This window comes from Ochlerotatus camptorhynchus, unplaced genomic scaffold (genome assembly GCF_037179485.1).
Source record: "Ochlerotatus camptorhynchus isolate MF236.1 unplaced genomic scaffold, CSIRO-AGI_Acam_v1.1 ptg000101l, whole genome shotgun sequence".
NCBI lineage: Eukaryota > Metazoa > Arthropoda > Insecta > Diptera > Culicidae > Ochlerotatus > Ochlerotatus camptorhynchus.
In genome coordinates, this window is record NW_027040591.1 from 1,070,488 (window position 1) to 1,097,423 (window position 26,936).

A 26,936-nucleotide genomic window follows, 5' to 3' on the forward strand; every position below is an offset into this window, starting at 1 on the left:
GAAAATTGTCACAATGAGCGAATTTAAAATCGAAGTACTCTCTTCCTCTCTTGAGGGAAACACAATCTAACAGCTGGGCCACCAGCAGAACTCTAGTAGTCTTTAATAGTATGCTGGTTCACAGCATCTGTTGATTTCACACAGTGCTCCTTCCATATTTGCGGTTTCCAATTCATACGGTGTAAGATAGACTTACGGGCCTCCCTTAACTCAGTCGGTCAAGGCGTAGCTATAAAGCAAAGCTATGTAGCAAAGCCAATTGGATTAAATACCATTCTAGAGCGGTGCCATTCAACCATCCTAATGGTGCAATACTGTACTACACTACGCCCATTTAATTGTCTACAGTCACAATCGTTCGCTTACTAGTATGAACGGGTTATACACTAAGTCTGCAATCGATGAATAATAATACTCAGATGCAAATTTTATTTATAAAAACCCCTATATACAAATGCATTTCAGTTAGTGTCGGCTGTGAAAGCAACTGGCGAACGACATCGTTCCAATTCGGGAACCGGCGTGCGACCACTAGACTAATGAAAGCGCGCGCATGCTGTTAATGGGTGGAATCAAGTTAAGACAAAAAGAGTCCACCAACGCAAAAGTGTTCGACGGGATATTACATGCTATCGTGGCAGTCAGTCATAGAAAAACGCGAAATTGGTGAGGCGTCATTATTATTACAATAAATCAAGCTTCTCCACCGGCGATCTGATAATGACCGTTGTGATGAGGTGTACGAAAGGTTAGAAGTGGACAATGTTGGTGAGTGTTTTCGTTTTGACTGTGTTGGGTACTGTGATCGGCGAAAAGAGACCTGCTGGATGTAATGAAAAATACAGTGACTACGAAAAGGAAGCGTTGATATTAATCGTCCTCTGAATGTTGTAGATCTGTTCTATACAGCGAGTGTGATCAATTTGGACTTGAACGAAACGTCCTACACGGTTGGATGCTCACTAAACTTTACCAGCACTGCAGAGAATGTGAGCAGCCGCCATCTGGCGCTAAGCAATTTGAAGAGGGTACCGTATGAAACTAAGGTATGATCGCAAGTCACTGGTGCTGTAACATTGTATCAGCACTACATTCACTAGCTCCACGGTTGATGAAAGCAACTATCTCTTTTATATTCACGCAAATTTTACCCAGTTTCGTAAATAGGGGAGTTACTTAGAGCTCTGAGTAACTCCACTTTTTACCAAACTGAGTAAATTTTGCGTGAGGAAAACAGAAATAGCAAAATAATTTTACTCAGTCTCTATGGCCCATGCATTAATTATGTTACGCTAAATCGAGCAAAAAATTACCACCTCCCCCCCCTATCATGACGTTTTTCCTATACCTAATGCATTGCTTGTCACAAAATCTTAGACTCCCCCTCCCCCTTAGAGCGTGACATAATATATGCATCAACCCTAAGTAACTTTCATCGGCCAACAATGCACTATCAAAAACGCAAAAATTTCACGACAAAAATCGATATCTCGAAAACTATGCACTCTAAGAGCTTGATGTCTTAGAAAGAGTTTGTCTACAAAATAAGATCTTCCTTTTGGCGTAGGTGCTGACTAGGGTGGTCCTCTTGTTTCAAAATAAAAAATCGTAACTTTTTATTTATATGTTTTAGGGGAGTACTTGCTTGTACAAAAACAAAGATTATTTTTTGTTAAGCAACTTTGCCGAAAACATCAAAATTCTATCTCATCAACCCATAGTTCTATGGACGTTTTTTTCTAAATTCAGATAGGGTGGTTCTGAAAAAAAAACTGTTTTTTTTCTAACTTTTTTCTTTCTGTTTTATTCTGAGAGCCATCTTGAAAGAACTTCAGGACCATGAGAGGACGCATCTTTTGTTGGGGATTGATAGATGTTGTTTTACGGATGTTATTCCTGTTTTTTTTTTTTGTAACAAAACTCAAGTTTTCCAGGACACTTTCCTCCAAAAGGAGCAAATATGAGCAAAATTTCTAGGCATATTCTGAAAGAACATGGTTCTGCCCACAAAACCTATAGAATATTATCTGTACCCTTTTGTAACCTTGATGAGAAAAAGATGATTGAAACTAGAGATAACATTGGTTAAAAAGGACCAAAAACAACCCTACAGGGCAATTTAATTTTACCTAATTCAATTATAAGACCGGTAAGCGATTAACCACGGACCATATTATGCATACATTTACATGATAGTGTTCAAATATATAAGTGGAATACAGTGTAATAGCAGGAGCATCCATTGACACTGATATACAGCAAAAAATTAATTTTGATATCACATCAAAGCGGATGCACTTCAATCGTGTCAAAAATATGGTGTAATATTACTTGCCAAAAAGGACAAAATTATCGTTAATACAGTGCATGAACTGAAATTACGCTGCTTTTACTGCATTTGTTTCTTTTTGTGGCCATAAAAATTACATGAGATTTTTGACATGATTGAAGTGCATCCTCTTGGACGTAATATTAAAATTTATTTTTTGCTGTGTAGCTAGACCTTGCTTCCTTTGTTACTTTCAACGTAATGAAAATTTGCTTTTGATTTACTCTTGTCCGCATCAAGGTGATTTTTGTGGGCATTTTCCAAAGCTTTCATGAACTGCTCCAAATCGCCCTTGTTGGCTGCTGCCACGGCTTCTGTGTTTAGCTGAAATTGTGATACGACCGGTCCCAGCTGTCCCTATTGCAGGGCATTGGAAAACATGGACAGCGCTTGTTGGAATTGCGGTGAGGATAGGGTTTCCTTGAGTTGTTGTTTATTGTTTTCATCGCCTTTGATGTTACACATAGTTTCCATTGAGAACGCACGCATATTTTTCCAATAACAAAATTAATGATTTTTATCTGAAATTCACATAACATTCATATGATCGTAAAAATTCTATGTAATAAATCACATAGATTTCATTGGACACATAAGGTTCATGTGATTTTGTAGTGCGATTCACAATTATGAAATGACATGAAAGTTATGTGAAGTTCTAATGGATGTTTTCCATTGGAAATGTGATTTATTTTTTGAGTGTAGATAAATGTTCCACTACACTAATAAAATTCGACACATTTTTATTGGTGAATTTCCTTGTAGGGTTCCACATGATTTTCATGTGTCCACACATAAACAGAATCCACTCAGAAGTATACATGAAATTTACTAGACAAACACAAACACATGAATTTTATGTGTACACATAAAAAAAGATAAGATAAGATCAACATTGCCTCGCTGTCCGGCACCCGCAGTACACTGAACTAAAACATCCGCAATACTTCGACTGATTATTGTATTGCTCGAGCCCTTTAACAATTTTCTGTCGAATTTCGGATGATTTCCTTATGGTTGAATTCGTCATTAACTGATGAGCATCCATATGACTGTCTTCCAAATAAAGGATGATATTAATTTGAAAATTAGCTGTAAAACATACTGGGCTCAGAGGACAACAATTTAAGGATAGGATGACACGCAAATGCTTTAGATTAGATTATTAATATGATTGTTGACATTTCCATATTGAAAAGCCATGAACAGACATTCATCATGGATACAAAAATGTAGTGTTGGTAGAGGAAACTTCCTCCACCACGAAATAGACAATTTACGGTTTCCACGCTTTACGTTCGTAACACCTCGACAGAATTATTTACATAATCGTTTTGAATGATTTGTGTTAAGGGGCTGAACCAATACTATATGCATTTCAATTTAACACGACTATCATTCTGCAGAGAGCATTACCCAACTAACATTTTCAGCTTTGTAAGCCAACTTTTCCAGCATTGTGCTGTAAAGTAGCTAAAAAGAAGCTGCAGATACAGCTACAAGCAAAAGCTAGCAAAATAGTTTTGGAGAGCGTTTACTCAACATTCTCACAACCATTATTCAATTTGTCAGTCGCACTGAATAACATCAGCCAATAAACGCTAATGTCACCTCTATACACACACTACCCAACTTTCAACTTGTAGCTGCAAAACAAAGCTAATAAAGTGAATATATAACTCATTTGATGGCTTCTACACAACCAACCACTCTTGCTGAATAACATAAACATCAAAAGTGCTTTTTCAACAACTAAACAACCTGTACTCAGCTTATAAACTGTGTTAGAGCAAATTCGGAAGCATTCTTACAGTCAACTAGGTTTATTTTTAGACGTGTGCAGTTTTACACCTTTTACTCTGCTCTTTTATAACTAGTCGAGAAAATTGATTCATGTGTACTATTATGAAGCCTCTACTCAGCGATTTTGTTGTAGAAGGGAATGTTGATTTGTTTACATAAGTTCAAAGTGTTGGCGTAGCAGAGTTGGTAGTGTCAACGTTTGCCAATGAGGTCGTCTGGAGTTCGATTCTAGGTTCCGGTGCAGGGTAAATAATTTGGTGATGATTTGTAACTAATTTCGATTAATTTGATTCACAGCAAAATAAACTCAATAAATTCCTTCATAAAAAAGCGTAAACAGTATTTAACTCGGCTTCAAGAGAAAGCTGTGTAGTGATTATTGGATAACCGGGAAAAGGTTGAATAAGCGCCTTTCAAGTTCACACACAACTAAACAGCAGGATAACAGCTGTATAGAAGCGTTAATGGATATGCAATAAGAGCTTCTCCCGACCGTTCCAACAGCCATAAGTAGCTGACTAATACCCCGTTCACATTACAACCTATATCACGTAATATAGGCTGTCTTGCAATGAGCACTCATACATAGGATTTCCAGTGAAAACTAGATGTATGAGTGCTCATTGCAAGACAGCGTATATCACGTGATATACGCTGTAATGTGAACGGGGTATAAGTTCGCCAGATTTGCTTGTATAGAGGTTGAGTAAAGGTTTCCTCATATCGTATAACGTTTGAATACAGCTTGAGACTGTATAAATGAAATGAGTAAAGCGTTTACATTGTGAAAATTGTTAGTTGGGTAGGCATTCCAACTGAAGGCCCTATCCTTTTTCATAACAATGTTCATCCTGTATTTGAGTGGAAAATCAGTTGCAGCTATCATTCGAAAGGGCGATTTCGATGTTTCGATTAGAATGGTATGAGGTTTCATTCGAACAAAGGACGGTGGTTTGGTACAGTGTAGTTGGGCTCATTCCTGTCAGATAGTTCTGCAGATCCGAAAGCAGGACACGGTGACAGTTCAAATCGTATTGGCGTGTATTGAAATCTCGATTGAGCTTTGAGTTTATTGTTGGACGAATCAATGAGTAAAGCTATTTCCTTAAGACTAAGGAGGGACACGCAGGAAAAAAAAACTTAAACATTTTCCCTAGCTATGATCAACTATTGTTGAACTTCAAATTACTCAATCTTATAAATGTTTGAAAAAGCTGTGGAGTTTCTTTTTGATCGCTAAGGTCATGAAAACGAAGGATGAATGTCGTCCTGATAACAACGAGATGAAAATCACTTCAACTAAAGCTTCTGCAACGATGAGTGCACTTGCTAAGCATACGATCAGTAGAATTGTGCATCACAATTATTCATTGACTGAGCAAGCAGATGAAGGTAAACAGAGGCTACTCTCTTTTCAACAGTTGATCTTCATTTTTGTTTATAGCTATCATGATCTTTTCTTACGGGATGGACGGAACCACGGGACAATCTGTATATAACCAAGCCGATGACAAAGGAGAAATGGTAGACGATCATTCCTTTTTTACCGTAACCATGACTCCTAGCATGGAAAAGAAAATGTAGAAAGGTCTTATTGGAAAACGATGCACCACAATCGGTGCGATCAGTAAGACCTGTGGAGTATGCACGCTTATTCTGGTCAACTCAAAATTGAGTCGAATGTACTCATCTCAGCGGCAGGTACGGCTACTCAAAATTGAGTAGCCTTATGTTGACTCACTTTTGAGTAAACGACGTTTTCACGTAGACTGAGTCAAATCCACCCGCCGGTATTTTCAGTTTGTTTTGATTTTTATTCAAGGAAATGGAAATTGCCTGCTCCGGATTCATTCTGCTGGAGCAGAAAATGGTTCAACACCGTTTTCCTAAACAATTCGTACTTACCTGAAGGCATTTCAGCCGGTTTTAAGTAACATTTTCTATGAGGTTACCTCCGAAATGACTGGCATTTTTTCCAAGTCCAGGATTTTGCTGACTGAGTGGCTTTTACTCAGTTTGACATTTCTCGTTTACTCAATTTTTGACAACTCGATACACCGGACGAAAGTGAGTACGATCGATTCACCTGGTGAGTAAGCAGAAGTTAGCGTGTGCAAAAGAACAAGCGGAATTCGTACACTGAAACAAAATCCATTGGTAAAAATACTATATTGTTGGTTCAAATTAAATACCCGCACCAATAGATTTGTGCAGAAAACAATTTCATTTAATTTTACTATTAATTCTATCAAAATTACTATGCATTTTGACCAAGCATAGTAGTTTTGCCACAATCATAGTAAATTTGTTAACATTCAAAGTCAACTATACTGAATTCATAGTAGATCTAACGGTAATAAGCATGGTTATATTGAGAATAAGTGTTTTCTGCAAAATAGTATTCCTAACTATGGTCCTTGTTTCAGTGTACTAAGACTCTGAACCATTTGGTGGATTATTTTAACTTTTGGTTAAAATTTGACAGATGAAAAGTTATCGATTAACCCTACTATCCGAGCGTGGTTACTTCTGACAGATACAAGAAGTTAAATGATGACAAACTTGGATAAGTTCTTCTCGAAAACCGGTTGATCGACAGCACAGGGATTTTCGAACATAGAAAATAACATTCGAAATGTCATTTTTAACCACGAGTTAAATTTAACTCGACAAATGGTTCACAGCCTAAGAATCGATAAAAATGTGAAAGAACAAATTGACAATTTGGAGATCTTTGAGTGCTCTAATAACGATAAAAACATTAAAATTGAATGTAAATTTGACGAAACGATGATTGACGGAAAGATATTAAACATACTGACAGAAACAAAATCATCTCAATCTTGTCCTATTTGCCATGAAAAACCAAGCCAGTTTAATAAGAAAAATAGGCTAGATTTTCCAACATCAGACAAGGCAATCCACTTTGGTTGCCAGCCGTTACACGCGACAATTAATATTTTCAATTGATTGCACATTTCATACAGAATAGGAATTCGTGTTTGAAAAATAAGAAAACCTGATGAAAAGGATTACTTTAAACAACGAAAAGCGGATGTTCAAAAGATTTTACTCCAAGAGTTCAAAGCACTCGTTGATATTCCTAAGCAAGGTGGAGCTGGATCGACAACAACAGGGGGATTATGCCGTAGGCTTTTATCGGAACCATGTAAACTTGCATTGGCACTCGGTCTAGACGAGAACCTAGTTAGGAACCTATCCGCGAACCTGCTGATAATAAACAGTCTAGATAGGGTAAACCTGGAAGACTTCGACCAATTGTAAATATTGAAATGTACAAATGGTATCCCATGCCAGCTTAATTCACAAAATTTTAGTGCTTTATAGAAACGATCGACTATTTAACGCACTGAAAGTCTCAAGAGCTGCCAATATGGCAGATGTATTTTATCGGCCGATGGTTTCTTCCGACCCAATTCTCACAGCTCACAAAAGAAAGAACAACCAAAGGAAAGATTTATCTAACTGCTTGCAAGAATAAGGGTTTCATTGGTTTGAAGGATATATGAACATCAAATACCAGACGTACAACTAAGTGGAAATATATGCACACAATAACTGTATGATATAACTGTAAAATTTATTAATTCTCACATTTAAATGTATGCAATACTGTAACTTTACTCATATTCTTTATTAGAGAATTAGAGATTATGCATAGATTATAGAGTATAGATTTTTTTTTTTAATTTAAGTATTTAAAAGTGTTTTTTTTTGTAATTATTTAGCCCTGTAGGGTGCTTTTGGCTCTTTTTCAACCAATGTTATCTCTAGTTCCAATGATCTTTTTCTCATCAAGGGTACAAAAGGATACAGATTATATTCTATAGGTTTTGTGGGCAAAACCATGTTCTTTCAGAATATGCGTAGAAGTTTTGCTCATATTTGCTCCTTTTGGAGGAAAGTGTCCAGGAAATTTTGACTTTTTTTTACACAAAAACAGGAATAACTTTCGTAAAACGACATCTATCAATCCCCAACTCTTCTCAAAAGATGCGTCCTCTCATGAAGTTCTTTCAAGATAGCTCTCAGAATAAAACAGAAAAAAAAGTTAGAACAAAAGAAAACAGTTCTTTTTCAGAACCACCCTATCTGAATTTAGAAAAAACGTCCATAGAACTGTGTATTGATGAGATAGAATTTTGATGTTTTGGGCAAAGTTGCTTAACAAAAATTTATCTTTGTACAAGCAAGTATTCATCTAAATCATATAAATAAAAAGTTACGATTTTTTTATTTTGAAACAAGAGGACCACCCTAGTCAGTACCTACGCCAAAAGAAAGATCTTATTTTGTAGACAAACTCTTCCTAAGACATCAAACTCCTAGAGTGCATAGTTTTCGAGATGTCGATTTTTGTCGTGAAATTTTGCGTTTTCGACCATAGTGCATTATTATAGTCACTTTAAAGGGGTGAGATTTGAACTCGTGACTTTGGCGTGAGCGGTGTGGATTCTAACCACTACGCCGGGGTCGCCCCCTGAATGGGACTTTACATTTATAATAAAAACACAACTATCGAAAATAAGTTAAGTATAATCAAAGACATCATATCAAGAAGACTGGCAATTTTGCCAGAATCCACGCGACAGATACAATAGCGCTGCGCTTGAGTGAAGGTGGAAGCAACGCATAGACAAATGAGCAAATACACAAACCTTTCCTCTGAGGATGTATTCTTTGCTACCAAATTCGTTCGAAGCATTTACCTTTGAACGACTGATGGCGCAATTGTACCTGTCTCATAGCGTTCGTATGAGAAAATGGAAAAGTTGCCAGTCTTCTTGAATTGTTGTCTTTGACGTAAGGCTAATATCCGCTCAATTCGAGCACTGCTTCGAAGTTTTCAATCACAAGGTTGTTACTGACACTACATTTGATAACGCGGGGTTTTACGCCCGCTAGAACTTCTAGACTCATATTGTGTGTTGAATGCATACAGCCAAGGGCAATACGTAAACAACGATATTGAATACGTTCCAATTTGATTAGATGGCTTTTTCTTGCCGAGAGGAAGCAAAAAGAGCCATAATCAAGAACTGAAAGAATAGTCGTTTTATATAGGGGAAACGCTCCTATAGTTGCGGTACGTTAGAAGCGTTAGGTTCCTATAGTTGTGTACGGAGTCTTCATACACAACTATAGGAACCTAACGCTTCTAACGTACCGCAACTATAGAAGCGTTTACCCTATAGGGGATTTTGAGTAACTAGGATAGGTAAATTTTTGGTCAACTTTGGAGTGTTGTAACTTCGTCAAATATGATCCGATTTTAAATCTTCCAAGAGCATTTGACTGTAAAACTAATATTGTTCTACGGTGTAGCCACGAAAATAAAGCTGGTTACCGGATACCGGAGATATTCTGGGTTTCCGGAGGGCTTGTCTAACTTGCTAAATTTTTGGTGAAATTTTATATATGATGCTGGTTAAATATATATATTTTTAATAAATACAACGAAAGAAGAACTATTTCTTAAGCGAATCATATGCCAAGAACTTAAATCGGCTTATAATCAACCGAGATATGGCCATTTCCCTGGAATCGGTTCTGGTGAAGGGTTCTGAATGCGGGCAGATCATTTAATCACTCAAAACATGCCGTGCGACAGCTCATTCTTCAAGGTTTTTCAAGAATAGGCTTTCCATAAACTTCAAATGAATCATTGACCACATTGGCCGCTCTTGGAATCACGGGATACCCCCGAGGGATCCTGTAGCAGGGGTCAATTGCGGTTTTACACCAATACATGCCGTGCGACAGCTTTTTCTGCAAGTTTTTTCATGAATAGGCTTTTGATAGACTTTAAATGGATTAGTGACCACATTGGCCACTCTCGGAACATCCAGTATGCCCCCGAGGGAACCTGGAGCAGGGGACAATTGCATTTTCACACCAAAACATGCCGTGCGACAGCTCATTCTTCATGGTTTTTCAAAAATAGGCTTTCCATAAACTTCAAATGAATCATTGACCACATTGGCAGCTCTTGGAATCACGGGATACCCCCGAGAGATCCTGTAGCAGGGGACAATTGCGTTTTGACTCAAAAACATGCCGTGCGACAGCTCTTTCTTCATAGATTTTCATTAATATTCTTTCTTTAGACTTAAAGTGAATCATTTACCACATTGGCCGCTCTCGGAACCACTGAGATGCCCCGAGAGAACCTGTAGCAGGGGAGAATTTTTTTTTTTTTTTTTTTCCTTTGGTTTGTTTTTTCCGTCGATCTTGTTTTCCGTGCTGAGCACCAATGCTACCGACGTGCCAGGAAGGCAGCTCCCACACCTGGACCCTACCTATCGACCCATCAACTCATGAACCGGGGACCAACGGCTTTACTTCCCATCCGAAGGAAGGCGTGATCAGAGATGTTATGCCTCAGAACATCCCGGCGGCGCCGACTGGGATTGAACCCAGGCCTGCTGGGGTGAGAGGTAATCACGCTTACCACTACACCACCGGCGCCGTTAAAGGGGGACAATTTCGTTTTAACTCAAAAACGTGCCGTGCGACAGCTCTTTCTTCATGGATTTTCATGAATATTCTTTATATAGACTTAAAGTGAATCATTTACCACATTGGCCGCTCTCGGGACCTCCGGTATGCCACCGGTATGTAGTTTAATGAGGTCTTCCGGGTGAGCACCCCACCATGTTCCGGAAATTGATCGTAGAAAGTTGATCCTTAGTTGACACTTTTTTTTTCAAATACATAATGTGGGGACATGGCAGGCAGAAAGTACACTGTGACACATAACATATGTGGAAGTTCATGCAAAAAGCTGACCCAAATCTGACCCCTTTTTTGTTTTGCCTCAGTGGTATAACATGCTTTTACCATAGAGGTAACTCTAAGACCTCTGGGTCCCGAAGAAAATCATTATTATTTTTGGCTCACTCAGTACCAGAACAACGGTCCCAAGCAGTCCCAAGCTATTTCACTCACCCCTGCATGTTCTGCATGAATCCACACACCCCTGATGTTATCTGTCAAACTTTCATAGCGAATCAAAACAAACATAGTGTAGTAATAGAATTTCAACTAGAATAGGGTACGTTAATCGTTTGCTTGGGACCAATAGGCTACTAAAGTGGTGAGCCAATTTAAAATCGTTAGTTTCGTATTGATTGTTGCTTTTACTGTAGCGCTTTAGATTAGCGGGGTGTGGAGGGGGGGGGGGGGCTGATAATGTATTATGCAACAGAGCTTTTTGACGTTTAATCGGTGCACACACTCTACTGCACCATTTAAATCGAACAAGAGGGAAACAGATTGAGCATGAGCATGAGCATGAGCATGATTGACCGCCCACGGTTGCTACTCTGTTATTGCCAGACCAGCTGTAATTACACAGAGAACCAATAGACGATGCTTGGGACTAGCAATCAGTCTTGTAAGCGGTCACGGTAGTCGACACATTTCCTGTGATAATTGACTGCCTTTGCTTCCGACATTTGCAAAACAAGCTATCATAGTACAGTACCAAACCAAAATGTCATATGAAAGGCTCTGTCATACGACACTGCCACCGAAGACCGTCACGAATGTATGTTTTTTAGTTTTTCTCATAATAAGAGCTGCTGATGTTGTGCTTGTGTGAATTCTGAAAATAGCAACCGATGATGTCCTAGTAATAACATTTCTGATCAGAAATGGTTTAATTTATACTAAATTGAGGAATTAGAGCGAAATCACACATGTCATATGATAGTTATTTGATAATTTTCTTTTTGCTCGAATGTTATTCTACCGTTTGTGTTTTGTGAGAGAGACGACGGTAGAGCATGAGTGTACAAATACAAACAGACTGTCGCGCACGACAACGAAGCGAGTGTAGTAAAAAACGTCAACTGTTTCAACCCCTGCTAGCAATCTTCCTCAATGTGTAAAAACTGGTGATCTCGAATTAGGCAATACCAGCGCCAGCCGCATCTGAACGCAGGTGAAGAAAGGAATGGGTAGGAATGTGTTGACGTGACACTCGCTTTAATGGAAGCCTAGGCGTCCTCTGCACAGGCTTCCAAAAAGTACAGCCTCCTCGCGACAGTTGGTTTATACCTGAATTGACTGTTGCTTTGTGTGCTTTACTACCGCTTGCTACCGTACGTTCAGATCTGAATTCGAAGTGTATTGGTAACAGCGCACACACGAACGAATGAAAGCTGTATTAGAACAGTCGCATCTATACCCGCTTTGCTAAAATCATCGTGCTTGGAACGTAGTGAACCGAATGGGCTGTATTTATGCATTTCTTTATGACCAGGTTCTCAATGTTTCTGTCGTCATAACAGCCTTCACAAACCGACGACATCCCTCAGCTTACCCAAGTGGCTGTCACGAAAAGGCTGTCACGAGACATTATTCTCGTTCAAGTTGGACATTGGAAAATCCCACACGCGACATTCGATTTTACCCTCGTTCTGTACGTTAAACATAACGTCGGACATAGTGCGCTGAATAGCGCATCATTGTGTGAATACAGCGCACTATGTCCGACGTTATGTTTAACGTACAGAACGAGAGTAAATTCAATTGGCGCGTGTGGGACGATAATATATACAATTGATATACGGCAGTGGAGTATGGAAGAAACCCAGAAGAATGATCCCGAACAGATATGTCGACCCGATGTCGGATCAATGTAAGGTCAATTTATGGTCGACATCGGCCAAATGTCGGGTCGATGTCGGGTCAATTCTGTGTTTATGTCGGGTCAATGTCGGGCCAACATCGGGTTGGGGTTTGGTAGAAGTCAGGTTGGTGTCGGGTAGGCTTATATTTTTCGCCGGAGACCGTGCGTTTAAAAAAAAAATATCGGATGAAAATTTTGCAATGGGCAGCACGAACGTGATAGCAACCGAACGAGCTCCTGCGCCACACTGGTAGTGTAGTAGCAGTCTTACGACACACAAACAAAATTTCAAAAGACAGCAGCAACGAATCGGCAGTTTGACGGACTGCTTGTTGTATGTACGAGGAAAGTTACGAATGACCATCCGAGGCTGTCATAGCCGAACGAACAAAATACATGACTAAGAACAAGCTGTCGTGAACAGCACAAGACGGCAACGTTGCATGTCGTATAACAGCCTCACTGTGGGCTGTCGCTTATAGCTCAATCTCAAGGCTGTCGTAGGGAAAAGAAAGCGACAGCCGTTGGAATACTGTCATGAGGCGGTACTTTTGGTATGCCTGCCTCTGCACTTCCACGAGAAATCACAGGGATGTTAGGTAAGAGAGTTGGGTTAGCAGCAGGGTTCGTTTTGGTAAACGATAAGCTAAATTGATGTCCTAACGATCGTATAACGCGAAGGAGCTTGGGATTGAACCCACGGTCTTCTGCTCAGTAAGAAAAAACGTTTGCCACTAGGCAGACGAGCTCCTTTTTAATCATTGACGAATCTTGAATGTGGATGGGCTTGAGATTAGACTCATGATGTTCTGCTCAGTAAGCAAAAACGGTTGCTCTAAGGCCACCGAGCCCCTCATATCACATTATAGCGTTACTCAAGTTTTTATAACTATTCAAACCCGGCACCGACGACAACGAAAAGTTTTACAAAATACACGATAAACAAGCGATCTTACCATGCATTTTTAATATGAAAGGATCTGGGACCGCGTTTTCCTCCTCAGTAAGCAAGCCACTGCAACCGACGATCTTTAAATTCCTAAAACTAAAAGCTACAAAGAGTACTTAGGCCTTCATTAAGATCCACTTTCACGCGACGTTCAATGTTTCGATTTTCTCTTTACGCATGGTTCAGACAATCATAACAAGCTATGACCGACGTGACGATTGTTTAAGACCTGGTTAAGCAAGCTATTCAAATGAAATTACGTTCTCGAATTTCATTTGGAATGTAATGAACAACAGAAATACGCGATAATTCATATTTTCAGCGGTTGATGTTTAATTTTAAACATACTAACGGTACTGCCTACGACTACGATGGCGATTACGACAGCGACTACGACGGCGCACACTGGGGCAGATCAGTGATTTTCTCGGAAAAAATTAATAACTTTTGAACAAAGCATCCAATCAGAATACTGTCTTCGGTAAAGTTGTTTGTATTAGTTAAGCGCTTCTTCTGAATACATTAATTAGTTCGCAACTTGGTCGTAGAGATGGCGCGCGAATCTAACTTTTGAATAAAGCATCCTAGACGTATGGTGTTTTCAACAAAGTTTTTTATCTATTAAAATAAAGGAAAGTTGCAGAAGATATAAAACTTCCATAACCTTTAGTTTCGGAGATATAGGGTATATTGGAAAATATGATGTTATTGTTAACTTTTTTGTATATTTTCATATGTTTGCTCTGGTTTCTGCATTTATTCCAAACTAGGTGCGAATTTTCATTGAACTATTTGTGGAATTTATAGTGGTTTTAGTGAAATATCTTCGAAAAACATGATATTTTGCCTGTATTTTAGGTGGGTGGGATTCTCGAAAGGGCAGCTAAGGGCAGCTGGACTTTGTCTCTTTTGTTAGCTCATGTCATCGTCTAACATATACCAGAAAACTGAAGACATGATATTCGATGATTTTTTTAAATTTCACTTTATATATACCGATAAAAACAACCTTTACATTGAAATGAACTGTTTCACAAAATGGAAAACATTATATAAATTTTTGACATGTCACCATTTTTAAATGCTGTGCTGAATTTTGAGATTGTTTACTTATTATGAGCTGCCAGCGAACCAGGGGCCTGGCTGGTGGCCATGTTTTTGATGATATCATCTGCTTTTGACTCTCTGCTTACTACACGATTATCCGTCCCTTTCCACCATGTATACGTCAGCTCAATCAGCTGCATTACCCAGGTAAAGTTGTATATGTGACATCATCCTACAAGCTGTGTGCTGCCGTGCCAACGCGATCGTGTACAACGTACAATTATCGATTACTTTTTCGAAGAGACGTATCAGCTTTTGTAAACAATGCATTTGATCGTCGGTTTGGTGTAACTGGTAGCTCATCCACGCATACTAACACCACTATCATGCAGGAGGAAATTTCTCCTATCTGATGGTAGTGTTATAGTATACGTGAGCGAGCTAGCAGTTACGTCAAACCGACGATCAAATGTATTGTTTACAAAGCTGATACATCTCTTCGAAAAAGTAATCGAGAATTATTAATGTGCGTCAATGTTTCAGTAGTTGGTATCCATAAGCGTGAATTTTGTTCTCGTCTCAGTTCAGTGATCAATTTCCGGTGTTGCGCAATAATCCACAAAGTTGCTATAATGGATTCAACTTCAATGTAAATTTTCAACAGTTGTTTATTCTATGCCATATGCTCAACATGCATTTCGTTTAGTGGTGTCTGAAAATTAATTTTAGTAAAGATAATAGATCACACAAGCACATCAAACTATTTTTTCAACCAGATCCATTAATTACAAGTCTGCGAAAAAGACCGAAAAAAAATTCAGCCCAATTAATAAAAATAAATAGCGAGGTATTGGCATTATTACAACCACCGGATTCATTTGACGCTAGTGACAATTAAGGACAACTGATTTCTAAATACTTTAACTTAAGAGATAGTTTAATCTTCAAACCATTACTGCATCTGCAATTTAAAAAGTTTAACGAATAAAAATTATACATAACTGACAGGTTTCCTTATTAGTAGAGATCCTTGTAACGGTTTACAAAAGGTGAAATTAAAAAAAATCATCGAATATCATGTCTTTAGTTTTCTGGTATATGTTAGACAATGACATGAGCTAGCAAAAGAGACAAAGTCCAGCTGCCCTTAGCTGCCCCTACGAGAATCCCACCCACCTAAAATACAGGCAAAATATCATGTTTTTCGAGAATATTTCACTAAAACCACTATAAATTCCACAAAAAGTGCAATGAAAATTTGCACCTAGTTTGTTTTCGTTGGAATAAATGCAGAAACCAGAGAAAACGTATGAAAATATACAAAACGTTAACAAATAAGAATTTTGGCATCATATTTTTCAATATACCTTATATCTCCGAAACTAAAGGTTATGGAAGTTTTATGTCTTGCGCAACTTTCCTTTATTTTAATAGATAAAAACTTTGTTGAAAACACCATACGTCTAGGATGCTTTATTCAAAAGTTAGATTAGCGCGCCATCTCTACGACCAAGTTGCGAACTAATTAATTTATTCAGAAGAAGCGCTTAACTAATACAAACAACTTTACCGAAGACAGTATTCTGATTGGATGCTTTGTTCAAAAGTTATTAATTTTTTCCGAGAAAATCACTGATCTGCCCCAGTGTGCGGCGCCTACGACAACGACAACAGAGAATTTGTAACTTACCATTTGTCTAGGATAAACATCTTTGCCCGGCACCTCCACTGGTTCTTCACGTCCGCTATCTGTCACTGTTTGCAAAATATCTAATAGCAATTACCTTTTTTGTAATACATCATGTATTGCCATGGTGATCTGGGAGGAGGTTCGCATCTAGTGTTTTCCCCAGGAACCGTTCACGGCCACCACCCTTGCAAAGAAACGGATCCATAAACGTCACTCTTGCGAAAGCACACCCGTCGTCGTCGAACGGCAAAAAAAGGAATCGGTGAGCAATTTTGTGATACGGATTTCCAAAATCAAACGGGAATGCACGAATTTCACCACACCCAACTGCGAAACACGTTCAGAAGCACTTATGGTACACTTTCGTACGAAAATACATCCATGTGTGCTAGATAGAAAAAGATTTTTCGCATGGAACTAAATCTGATCTCGTTTTTGTACTGTCGGCATCTTACGACACGGAAATTATTCTCAGAAAAATCACACAGAACAAATTACGCAGGAATTGACCCCATCAATCAAATGATGCGACAGTATAATCTACACTACGAAATCACTATGTCAAAAGAACAAACTAAAACCCGACTAAAACATAATAGAACTAATGCATAGCATGTAAGTAAATCATTGTAACCATTGTATGTAGTCTACTTTTGCTTGACGAAAAAAAAAAAAGAACATTGATATCTAACAGCTGCCGATTTCTCTTCCAGGTAATCAGCGATACAACCATTGCACATAAAGTGGATCTCCGGGTCAGCGATGAATCGACCATTTGCGGTAATAAGGAATACGTCTGCCGGCTTAATCGTACCTTCATAGGCATGAAGACCATTCCCGTTGCGAGACCTCCTCCGGCGATCAAACCGAGCGATTTCAAGTGCATTTCTCACAACCGGAAATTTTTGACTTGCGAATTTAAGCGTCAAAATAGCTGTCGTTTCCCGACGAATTACAAACTTTCCATGAACAGACTGGGTTTATTGAACGATTGTGAGCTTAACGATAACGTTTCTATGCTGAGCTTTGATAGCAGATCGGAGACGTGCATGTTCTCAGCGGGGCACAAGAATATCTCTTTCCTTGTTGACAGTGAAAACATTGTAGGAAAAACCGAAACGACGATTATTGTGAACCATTACGATATTGTAAGGCCTTCTGCACCAACGAGTTTACAGGTGCCTTTTGTAAACAGTACCAGCATACAGGCTACTTGGGATCTGAGCATAATGTTGCTAAATCTGGATCGAGAAATCGAGTTTGAGTTCCTGATGATTTCAAAGTACGGAAATAACACCAGTTTCAAGAATATGACTTTCGAAAAGGGAGTCCCCATGGTGCATCAGTTCAACGACTTGCATGCATTTACGAGCTACGAGTTGAAGATACGGGCTCGCGTTGTCCCTAAATCGGTTCGGAATTATGAAGATGAATATTGGTCTGATGGGTCTTCGGTTCGGATCCGTACCAAAGCATGCAGGCCTTATCAGGCACCGCGGACGGCGCCAGGAACCTATAGGTTCAAGGAAAGGAGTAATAAGCTAGCTACCGTTGAAGTTTACTGGGAGCTCGTTCCGGAATACCTTCACAATGGTCCCGGATTTGGCTACGACGTGTTTGCTGTTTCGGAATCTGGTCAAAGATTCAACGCATCCCATCCAGTTAATCCGAACGGAGTAGCCACTTTCCAAAATATAAAGGCCAATGAACGCTACACAGTCCATTTATCATCGTACAATCACGAAGGTCGATCCGAAAATGTCAGCCTTATCCCCATATATCCTCCAAAAGTATCATATGATCCTAAAATTAAGAGAATCTTATTCAACGATAGCTATCACTTGCAGTGGTTCTCAGGTGGTGAACCGGAGCACCTCTCCAATTATACAGTAATGCATTGCATTTTCAGTGCAACGGGCTCCTGTCAGAATTCGATTCACATTGTCACTTTGCCACCGAATGCAACTTCTTATAGCATTAATTCCACCAAACCACTGAACTTTGCCCTTGCGGCCAACTACCGATCCTACTCATCGGAGCTTTCTTGGATGCAGTGCATCGTTCCAACACCCAGTAACATAAGTCGACTGACCTTCAATCTCACTGATGTAACGGAGCATTCCGTAACTTTGAGGATATCACTTTCCTGCACGGATCAGTCACTGGTTGAGCGATACGAGGTTCGGTATTGGCCCAAAATGGATAAAAGTTTGGAGAAGAATATGACTAAACGTCCGTACGATTTGGTCATTAAGATCGACGATCTGATGAAGGATACTGAGTATATGGTGAACGTAACGGCATTTGATGAACATGGTATTCCACACACAGACAGTTACTCAGTTCGTACCAGCGAAAGAGGTGAGAATAATAACTCGATTGTGTTGGAGATCGCTTTCTAATTAGTCGTATATCTATTTCAGACATTCTTCTGCAGTTGATCATGTTCCTGCTGTTCGGAATACTGGCGATGGCTATCATGACAACTACAGCTACACGTAGGGTAAAAAAGATGATGAACATCAAATTCGATATTCCACTGGGTTTACTTGGAATCGACGAAATGCCGGTATTTTTTTGATTTCGTTTTTCACCTCTGTAATCTTCCTAAAGCTGTAGTTTACTTGTAGATGGATTCTTCTCAAAGAATTTACGCTGGCGACGAGATCGAGTCAACGGTATTGTTTAGCGAATCATTGGAAAATGACAAACTTATGCCACTAGCTCCGTTCGATCTGGATGACGCAGTTCAATCGGTAAAAGTAAAATCGATACTTAAAAAACCCGATGAAACCGTACATGACAAACATTCATGCCTGTCGGAGCTTTTGGAGAAGCAAAAAGCGACCGTTCAGATAGTGACAGGCACTGACTATGTCCAGCCTTTACAGATGCTTTCCATAAAGGATCAGGCGAAACAGGATCTCCCCGGCAGCGAGAATCGTTCAAGTGGTTCGTCGGGTTACGTGGATGTCAATCTGATGATGAAACAGCAAATGATTCGATGATGGTGATATCTGTCGCTGATTTCGCGGGGGTGCTTCAGTACAAAAAGTTGTCTAGTCTGAACCTGTCTGAACATAGCAATAGAGCATTTCCAGCCCAAAACGCAAACCGGTTGGTCATGAGTGTTTCCGATTTGAATGAAACATTTCTCACGTGTTCGCTGCTACTAATGGTTGCATTTTTCATTTAAATATGATTTTTTCCTCCAGAGTAACTTTTGAAAAGAGCGTATAAAAAATGGATTATTTTTTTTTCAAAAAATCATAACTTGAATACTATTGATCTGATCAAAATGGCATATGAGAAGAAGTTTTAGGTAGTTAAATTATCTTTGCGGAAAAAATACATTGAAAGAAAAAACTTCGTAAATTAGTATTTAAAAAACGTAAAACGATGACTATCTCAAAACACCCCCCCTTCGATCTTTATAATTTTTTTGTTTCAAGAAAACTGAAAAAATGCCCTAATATTTGGTGAAGAGTGTATACTGGTAACTTTCTTAAAAAATAAATTATAATTTTTGAAATTTTTGTTGGTTTTTACAAGTTGGTTAAATTGCATATTTTTTAGTAAAATAGTAATTTATTTGGATTCTACGCATAATTTCCGATAACTTTGCATCTACAAACTTTTTTCCTAAGTCCAGCCGTTCTCAAGTTAATGCAATTTAAAAAAAAATTATAATAATTTTCTACATTTTGGGCCATTTTCAAATGTTAGTCGTGATGTCCAGCAACGAGATGTTTTTCCATGAATAAATATTAAAAAACAAACAATTCATTCTCAAATATGGTAGCTGTCAGACTTACCCGTTTCTATTTAGACGCAGCAGAAAAGAAACAAGTTTATAAGTAAATACTCTCAAATATACCCAAATAATCAACAAACCCACTCATGTGCCTTTTTTCTGTCCTCTATTAGTTGTATACCTGGATGGAATTGTGTATGTCATAACAGAGACTCAAAACATAAACAGGTAAACAAATATGTTATTAAACCTGTAATTGAGATAAATTCTCTAGGTACTTCTCTGACGTATACCATATTGTGCCTTAAGAGCTCATCCCGCGATATCACAACTACATAAAAAGGCACCCCGTGGAGGCTTCTTACACTCACACTTAAAAAAGTTTGCTATAATCAATTGTACCTAATGCAGATAGGTATAATGTCAACATTGTAATTATTCTGCTATATATGTATATATATTTATTGGGACGTTTTTCACCTGTTCTGTATCCGCTGATTTGCCGCAGATCCCGCCTCTCAAGGGTGAACAAACTGGCTGTCTACAAACAAATCATAGCACCTGCGATCCTCTATGCAGCTCCCCTGTGGGAATCATGTGCACAGACTCACAGGAACAAAATCCAAATCACTCAGAATAGAGTGCTGAGGATGGTTCTTGATCGTCCTTTCGACACTAGAATAACAAATTTACATGAAGAGGCAGGCATTGCCAAAATAGATTCCCGAATTAACGAAATTAAGACTAAATTTGCACAAAAATGTATTTTATCAGAACATGCTTTGTATATAGTATATTAGGTGTATATAGTAGTTGTAGGTTAGTTGTAGTTGTAAATAGTAGTTATAAGTAGTCTCCTTTTTTCAAATTTTAAACAAACCAATCCCACCAAGGTGGTCATTCTTAAAACAGGCCTGATAGGACTAGGAACTGTAATTAATAATAATTTTAATTGAAAAGGAACTAAAGCTGAAAAGACGCATCTGTGTCACTTGATAAGGTATACATGTAAACCACACAATACAAGAAATAAAGATCATTTAAGTCAAGTTCTTCACCTGTTCCATTCAGTTCATCTCTCTTAGCGTTTCAAGTTAAAAAGCAAGTAGTTTTTTTTTCGATGGATAACAATTTCAAGTGTTGTAAACCTCTACCTAAATCAATTTCAAAGCATGACACAGTAGCAGTTCATTTGTTTATCTCAAAATTATTAGAATTTTTAAAGTCGCAAATAACAGTCCAAAAGTGTATTTTTATGTTAGATAGAGCAGCATCACAATACAAAAACATAAAAAAAATTGCTAGCCTTTGTGGATTTAAAGATAAGCATAATGTAGAAATGGAATGGCATTTTTTTGCAACTTCACACGGCAAAGGTCCTTGTGATGCGATTGGCGGTACCCTTAAGAGAATGGCAACCAGAGCAAGTTTAGCTAAGCAACACGAGCACCCTATAACGAACCCTAAACAACTGTACGACTGGGCAAATAGTCGTAAAGAAGATCTTCAAACAAAAATGTCATTTTGTTATGTTTCTACGGAAGAATACAAAAAGGCTGACACGGAATTTGATCCAATTTTTAAGAAAGTGAAACCAATTCCTGGAACTCGAAAATATCATTGCTATATTCCAGTTTCAAACAACCAAATTGCAGTAAAAATATTCTCTAATTCAAACGATACACCCAAATTATTCAATGTATTCAAATAATATGAGTTGTAAAATAAAATAATAAATATATACTGTTTCTTATCTCAACAAATCTTTCATTTGACCACATCAACGTGCTTCTCTTCCGCTGCCTCTAGATAGAAACGGGTAAGTCTGACAGCTACCATATCTGAGAATGAATTGTTTGGTTTTTAATATACAATCATGAAATAAAATCTCGTTGCTGGACATCTCGACGAACATTTGAAAATGGCCTAATATGTTGAAAATTGTTATAATTATATTTTTTTAATTCGCATTAACTTGAGAACGGCTGGACTTAAGAAAAAAGTTTCTATATGCAAAGTTATCGAAAATTATGCGTAGAATCCAAATAAATTATTATTTTATAAAAAATATGCATTTTCATCAACTTGTAAAAATCAATAAAAATTTAAAAAATTATAGCTTTCTTTTAAAGAAAGTTACCAGCATACACTTTTCACGAAATTTAAGAATATTCCATCATTTTTTTTGAAAAAAAAAATTATAAAGATCGAAGGGGGGGTGTTTTGAGATAATCATCGTTTTACGTTTTTTAAATACTAATTTACGAAGTTTTTTCTTTCAGTGTATTTTTTCCGCAAAGATAATTTAATTACCTAAAACTTCTTGCCATATGCCGTTTTGATCAGATCAATAGTTTTCAAGTTATGATTTTTTGGAAAAAAAAATAATCAATTTTTTTATACGCCCTTTTCAAAAGTTACTCTGGAGGAAAAAATCATATTTAAATGAAAAATGCAACCATTAGTAGCAGCGAACACGTGAGCAATGTTTCATTCAAATCAGAAGGGGTCGAGACAAAATTGACATTTTTTTTAACGATTTGAGCTAGAAATGCTCAATCTTCATTCACAAGCCTACCAACAGTTATTAAAATGTTATTGCTACGTTCAGTTGAGATTAGATGAAGATACTTATATAAGTTTCAGATGTGTTATACAGAAATTATTGTTTTCTAAATAAATTCAAGCATTGTGTACAGAGAACTTGCATCGCATTACCGCTTATCAAGATCTCAGGAACGGAGAAGGCCGAAGTCGTATTGAACCGTTGAGATCTTTTTCGGTCCATTTGCAATAGACGTTCAGGAGTAAAAGAAGCTGTAGCCTGAAATATTTCTCGGCATTTCTGTGCAATAGAGTATAATTCGACAGTGAGTATGCATAAGGGCGTATACGCGATGATCGATTCTTTTCATCGGGTTTCTCTTTGCATTGCTACAGCTACGCGAAACAATTTTCTAGAATTTGTTTGCGAGTTATTAACAAAAGAGAAAATCGAAGAAAAGAAACGATCATCGCGTTTACGCCCTTATGCATGTTCACTGTAGAGTTGTGCTTGGCATCAGAGAATCAAAACACAGAGAGGAAGGTATATACGATAGAGATGGTAGGATATGGAAATTTCAATACCCGAACCCGACTTCAAAATACATACCATTACCCGTTCCCGACCCGAACCCGATAAATTGAAAATTATTTTACCCGTACCCGATCGATTAAATTTTCTAACGCGAACCCCATACGTACACTGATGAAACTATCCCTTCTATTTTCATAAGCTGCATCGTATGAACACATACAAATATGCGCTCTATCCAATTTCATACTTCCATTCGTATGAATTCATACTCCATCTATAGCATTTATAGATCGGTACAACAAAAGGTACACGAAAAATATTTGAATTCCATAAACCCTTCTTATGAAACGTCATTAGACGATCGTATGAAAGGTAGTAGGTTAGTTCAAATCACAACAAGAACAACAAAGATGGCGGATGCAGTTTCGTGACATTGTATAAGGCTTCGTAAACCTGTAAGATTAATAAAATTTAAGTTATTTATGATTTTAATTCTATAGTTTTACATTTGCAGATTAGCTTCTGGTTCTTCCGCTTCCATCGCACATAGCTGCACCGACTGACCGAATAGCTTCCCCAATTACATCAAAGTCGAACGCTAACGGAACAAGAAGTTTGTTGGATCCTTCGAACTTCTTTCAAGTTGTTGCACCAGCATAGTCGATTCTACACCGATTGCATCAGTATAGAAAACTCGTGAAATTTTCTAAAAAATTAAGTTAATTGAATGAAATACGAGTAAATATATCCAATAAATTAAAAATGTACGACGTGCGAAATCAATAGTTAAATTCCATGATATCCATCATTCGTTTGTATTCAAATTCATAGTTGTATACGTGTAAAATCATACGATGGCTGGTTGAAAACATCTGACAGTTTTTCATAGTCCGATCGTATGAAATCCAACATAAAATCTTATCGCAAAAAACCATACGATATTTCTATGAAATCTGATGGAATAATAATCTCAGTGATATCAATATATTGACGCGAATGGGAATTATTGACAATGATATTGATGGTGTGAATACAGAAATATTGTCAATACCGATGTATTGACGTCAATATAGAATGTATTGACAATATGATTATTGTCAATAAAAGCAACCGTGTAGGTTCCACTTAAAACCCGTACCCAATCCGAACCCAACAAATCATAAATCTAAAGGGTGTCCACGATGAAATTGCCACACTATGAAATTGCTCTAACTTTTTAACCGTTGGGTAGACTTTAATGAAAATTTGGGTGGATTTAGTTCATAGTGCATTATTTACATCCTGCAAGTTTTAAAGTCCTGTGATCAAAACTCGCGGAAATGGAGTCGAAAGAACAGCTCGTGCGTGATAAAATCTTGCGCATTCATCACGAGAACAAGGATCTCTCGCATCGTTCCATCGCTAAAACGTTGGGAATCGCGAATTCCACGGTGTCGCGAGTGATTAAGCGGTTCGAGGAACGGTTGACCACCGATCGGAAGCCCAGAAGTGAAGGAAAAAGTATTCCGTACAACACCAAAAATCACAACCGCGTAGTTGGGGCCTTCAACCGAAATCCGAACGCCTCCGTTAGGGATGTGGCTAAGAAGCTGCACCTAAGCCGAAGTTTTGTCCAGAAGGCCAAAACTAAGGCTGGGCTTCGAACGTTCAAGGTACAAAAGGCCCCTAATCGCGACGAGAAGCAGAACAAGTCCGCCAAAACCCGTGCCAGGAAGTTGTACCTCAACATGCTGACGAAAGTTGAATGCTGCATCATGGACGACGAAACATATGTGAAGGCCGACTTCAAACAGATCCCCGGCAACCTGTTTTTCACGGCCAAGGATAAGTTCAGCGTTCCGGAGCATGTCCGCACTCAGAAGATGTCCAAATTTGCGAAGAAATTCCTGGTTTGGCAAGCCATCTGCTCATGCGGGAAGCGGAGTGCACCTTTCGTGACCCAGGACACGATGAACGGACAGGTGTACATAAAAGAGTGCCTCCAGAAGCGGCTGCTTCCTCTCCTGAAGGCCCACAACGTCCCAACAATCTTCTGGCCGGATTTGGCCTCATGCCACTACTCCAAGGACGTGCTGAAGTGGTATGCGGACAATAAGGTCAATTTCGTGCCGAAAATGTTCAACCCTCCCAACACTCCGGACCGCCCCATCGAGAAGTACTAGGCGATTATGAAACAGCACCTTCTTAAACGACCTAAGGTAGTGAAGACAGTCGAGGAACTGAAGAAAGTATGGGTTTACATGCAAAAAACGGTTGATTCACAGGTTGTGCAGAATCTTATGGCCGGGGTTAAGGCCAAGGTGCGGGCATTTGCGTATGGACTGTAAATAAAATACGAGTAAAATGGTAAAATGAAGTTTAATAGTTATTTCTCAATCCCTGAAAATTTGATGGCAATCGGATGAAAACTCGAATTTTGCGAATCAATTTTGTGTGTGGCAATTTCATCGTGGACACCCTTTAAATACCCGTCCGTACCCGACACAAACCCGATCCAAAACTGAAATTTCGAAATGCTATTCAAAAATTAAAACTATTTAACAACATATTTATTATCGAGTCATCGTTCGTATTCAGTATTTTACATAATAAAGGAGTGAATATGACAGTGAACATTAATTACCGGTAGGCCAAAAACGCTTATTCATGCGAACGAATGTGAATGTACTCAAAGTTCCCGGTGAGAGGTTTGTTCTTCTACACGCTATTTCAAAACTACCCAAATTTGGGTAGAATCCACCCAGATCCGTCAAAACTGAACCTACCCAAAAATGGGTAAACTGTGTTGGGAGTGACAAATTGACAAATGGACAACGTCGATCGGATTGATGTCAATGTTGTTCATTTGTCAATTTGTCACTCCCAACACAGTTTACCCATTTTTGGGTAGGTTCAGTTTTGACGGATCTGGGCGGATTCTACCCAAATTTGGGTAGTTTTGAAATAGCGTGTAGCGTCTAATGTTACACTCAAAAAATATTGGAAGCTAAATAGTATAAAAGTTACGCTAAATCGCAACTCTCCGTGCCGACGCAAAGGTCGGTATACCGGGGAGAGAATACAGACTTAGTATAAAAATGATTTCTACCTGCCATAGTACAAAATCGAAATATGCTTGCAATGCATACATACGGTTTATTCGAGGGAATGTATTTTCTGCTTCTTTTTCGTTTAATGCTTAATATAATTGTTTTCAAATCAAAATTAAAGTTTTAATTAAAGCAAAAGCATACCATAAATTATCATTATCGAAACCCAGGTTTATCATTACCCGCCGTTTTGATCTTTGATAAGCGGCTAAAACTTGGTTCCCCTGGAATTGTTATATGCAACGGTTTGGCCGTTAAGTCGAACAGATAGAAGAAATTACTGTGCATCAGCAGTTTATTGCACGAAACGAAAATCAATTATTTAATTCATGTGTTTCACTCATACATTTTTGCCAAAGCATCAGCCTTAAACATTCCATAAGACAAACCACATAGGTCCTATTAGAATGCATGAAAGGTATGTGTGACCGCTTATACATTTTATTTGACACATGATCTTTATTAACTTTTTGCAAGGCGTCTGCTTATTAGTTGACTTATACATTTTATGAATAATCAGCAATGGAAATTTGCCAAAAG

At 38.3% G+C, this 26,936-nt stretch overlaps 1 protein-coding gene across 2 annotated transcripts; it reads left to right on the forward strand.

Moving 5' to 3' along the window:
* Positions 1 to 495: 495 nt before the first annotated feature.
* Positions 496 to 19,557, forward strand: LOC135699011 (cytokine receptor-like). Of its 2 annotated transcripts, XM_065219189.1 has the most exons (5): positions 496 to 829; positions 895 to 1,046; positions 17,188 to 18,835; positions 18,898 to 19,043; positions 19,105 to 19,557. In XM_065219189.1, the coding sequence occupies exons 1-5, from the start codon at positions 763 to 765 to the stop codon at positions 19,480 to 19,482; spliced, it is 2,391 nt and encodes a 796-aa protein (XP_065075261.1). In that variant the 5' UTR covers positions 496 to 762; the 3' UTR covers positions 19,483 to 19,557. The 2 variants fall into 2 exon arrangements, with proteins under 2 accessions (XP_065075261.1, XP_065075262.1); XM_065219190.1 differs by lacking the exons at positions 496 to 829; positions 895 to 1,046 and adding an exon at positions 16,903 to 17,089.
* Positions 19,558 to 26,936: the final 7,379 nt, after the last annotated feature.

Coding starts and splice junctions, on each gene's coding strand:
- LOC135699011 (XM_065219189.1), top strand. CDS start 763: ATGTTGGTGAGTGTTTTCGTTTTGACTGTGTTGGGTACTGTGATCGGC. Junction 830..894: donor CGAAAAGAGACCTGCTGGAT/GTAATGAAAAAT, acceptor TGAATGTTGTAG/ATCTGTTCTATACAGCGAGT. Junction 1,047..17,187: donor GGGTACCGTATGAAACTAAG/GTATGATCGCAA, acceptor TTTCTCTTCCAG/GTAATCAGCGATACAACCAT.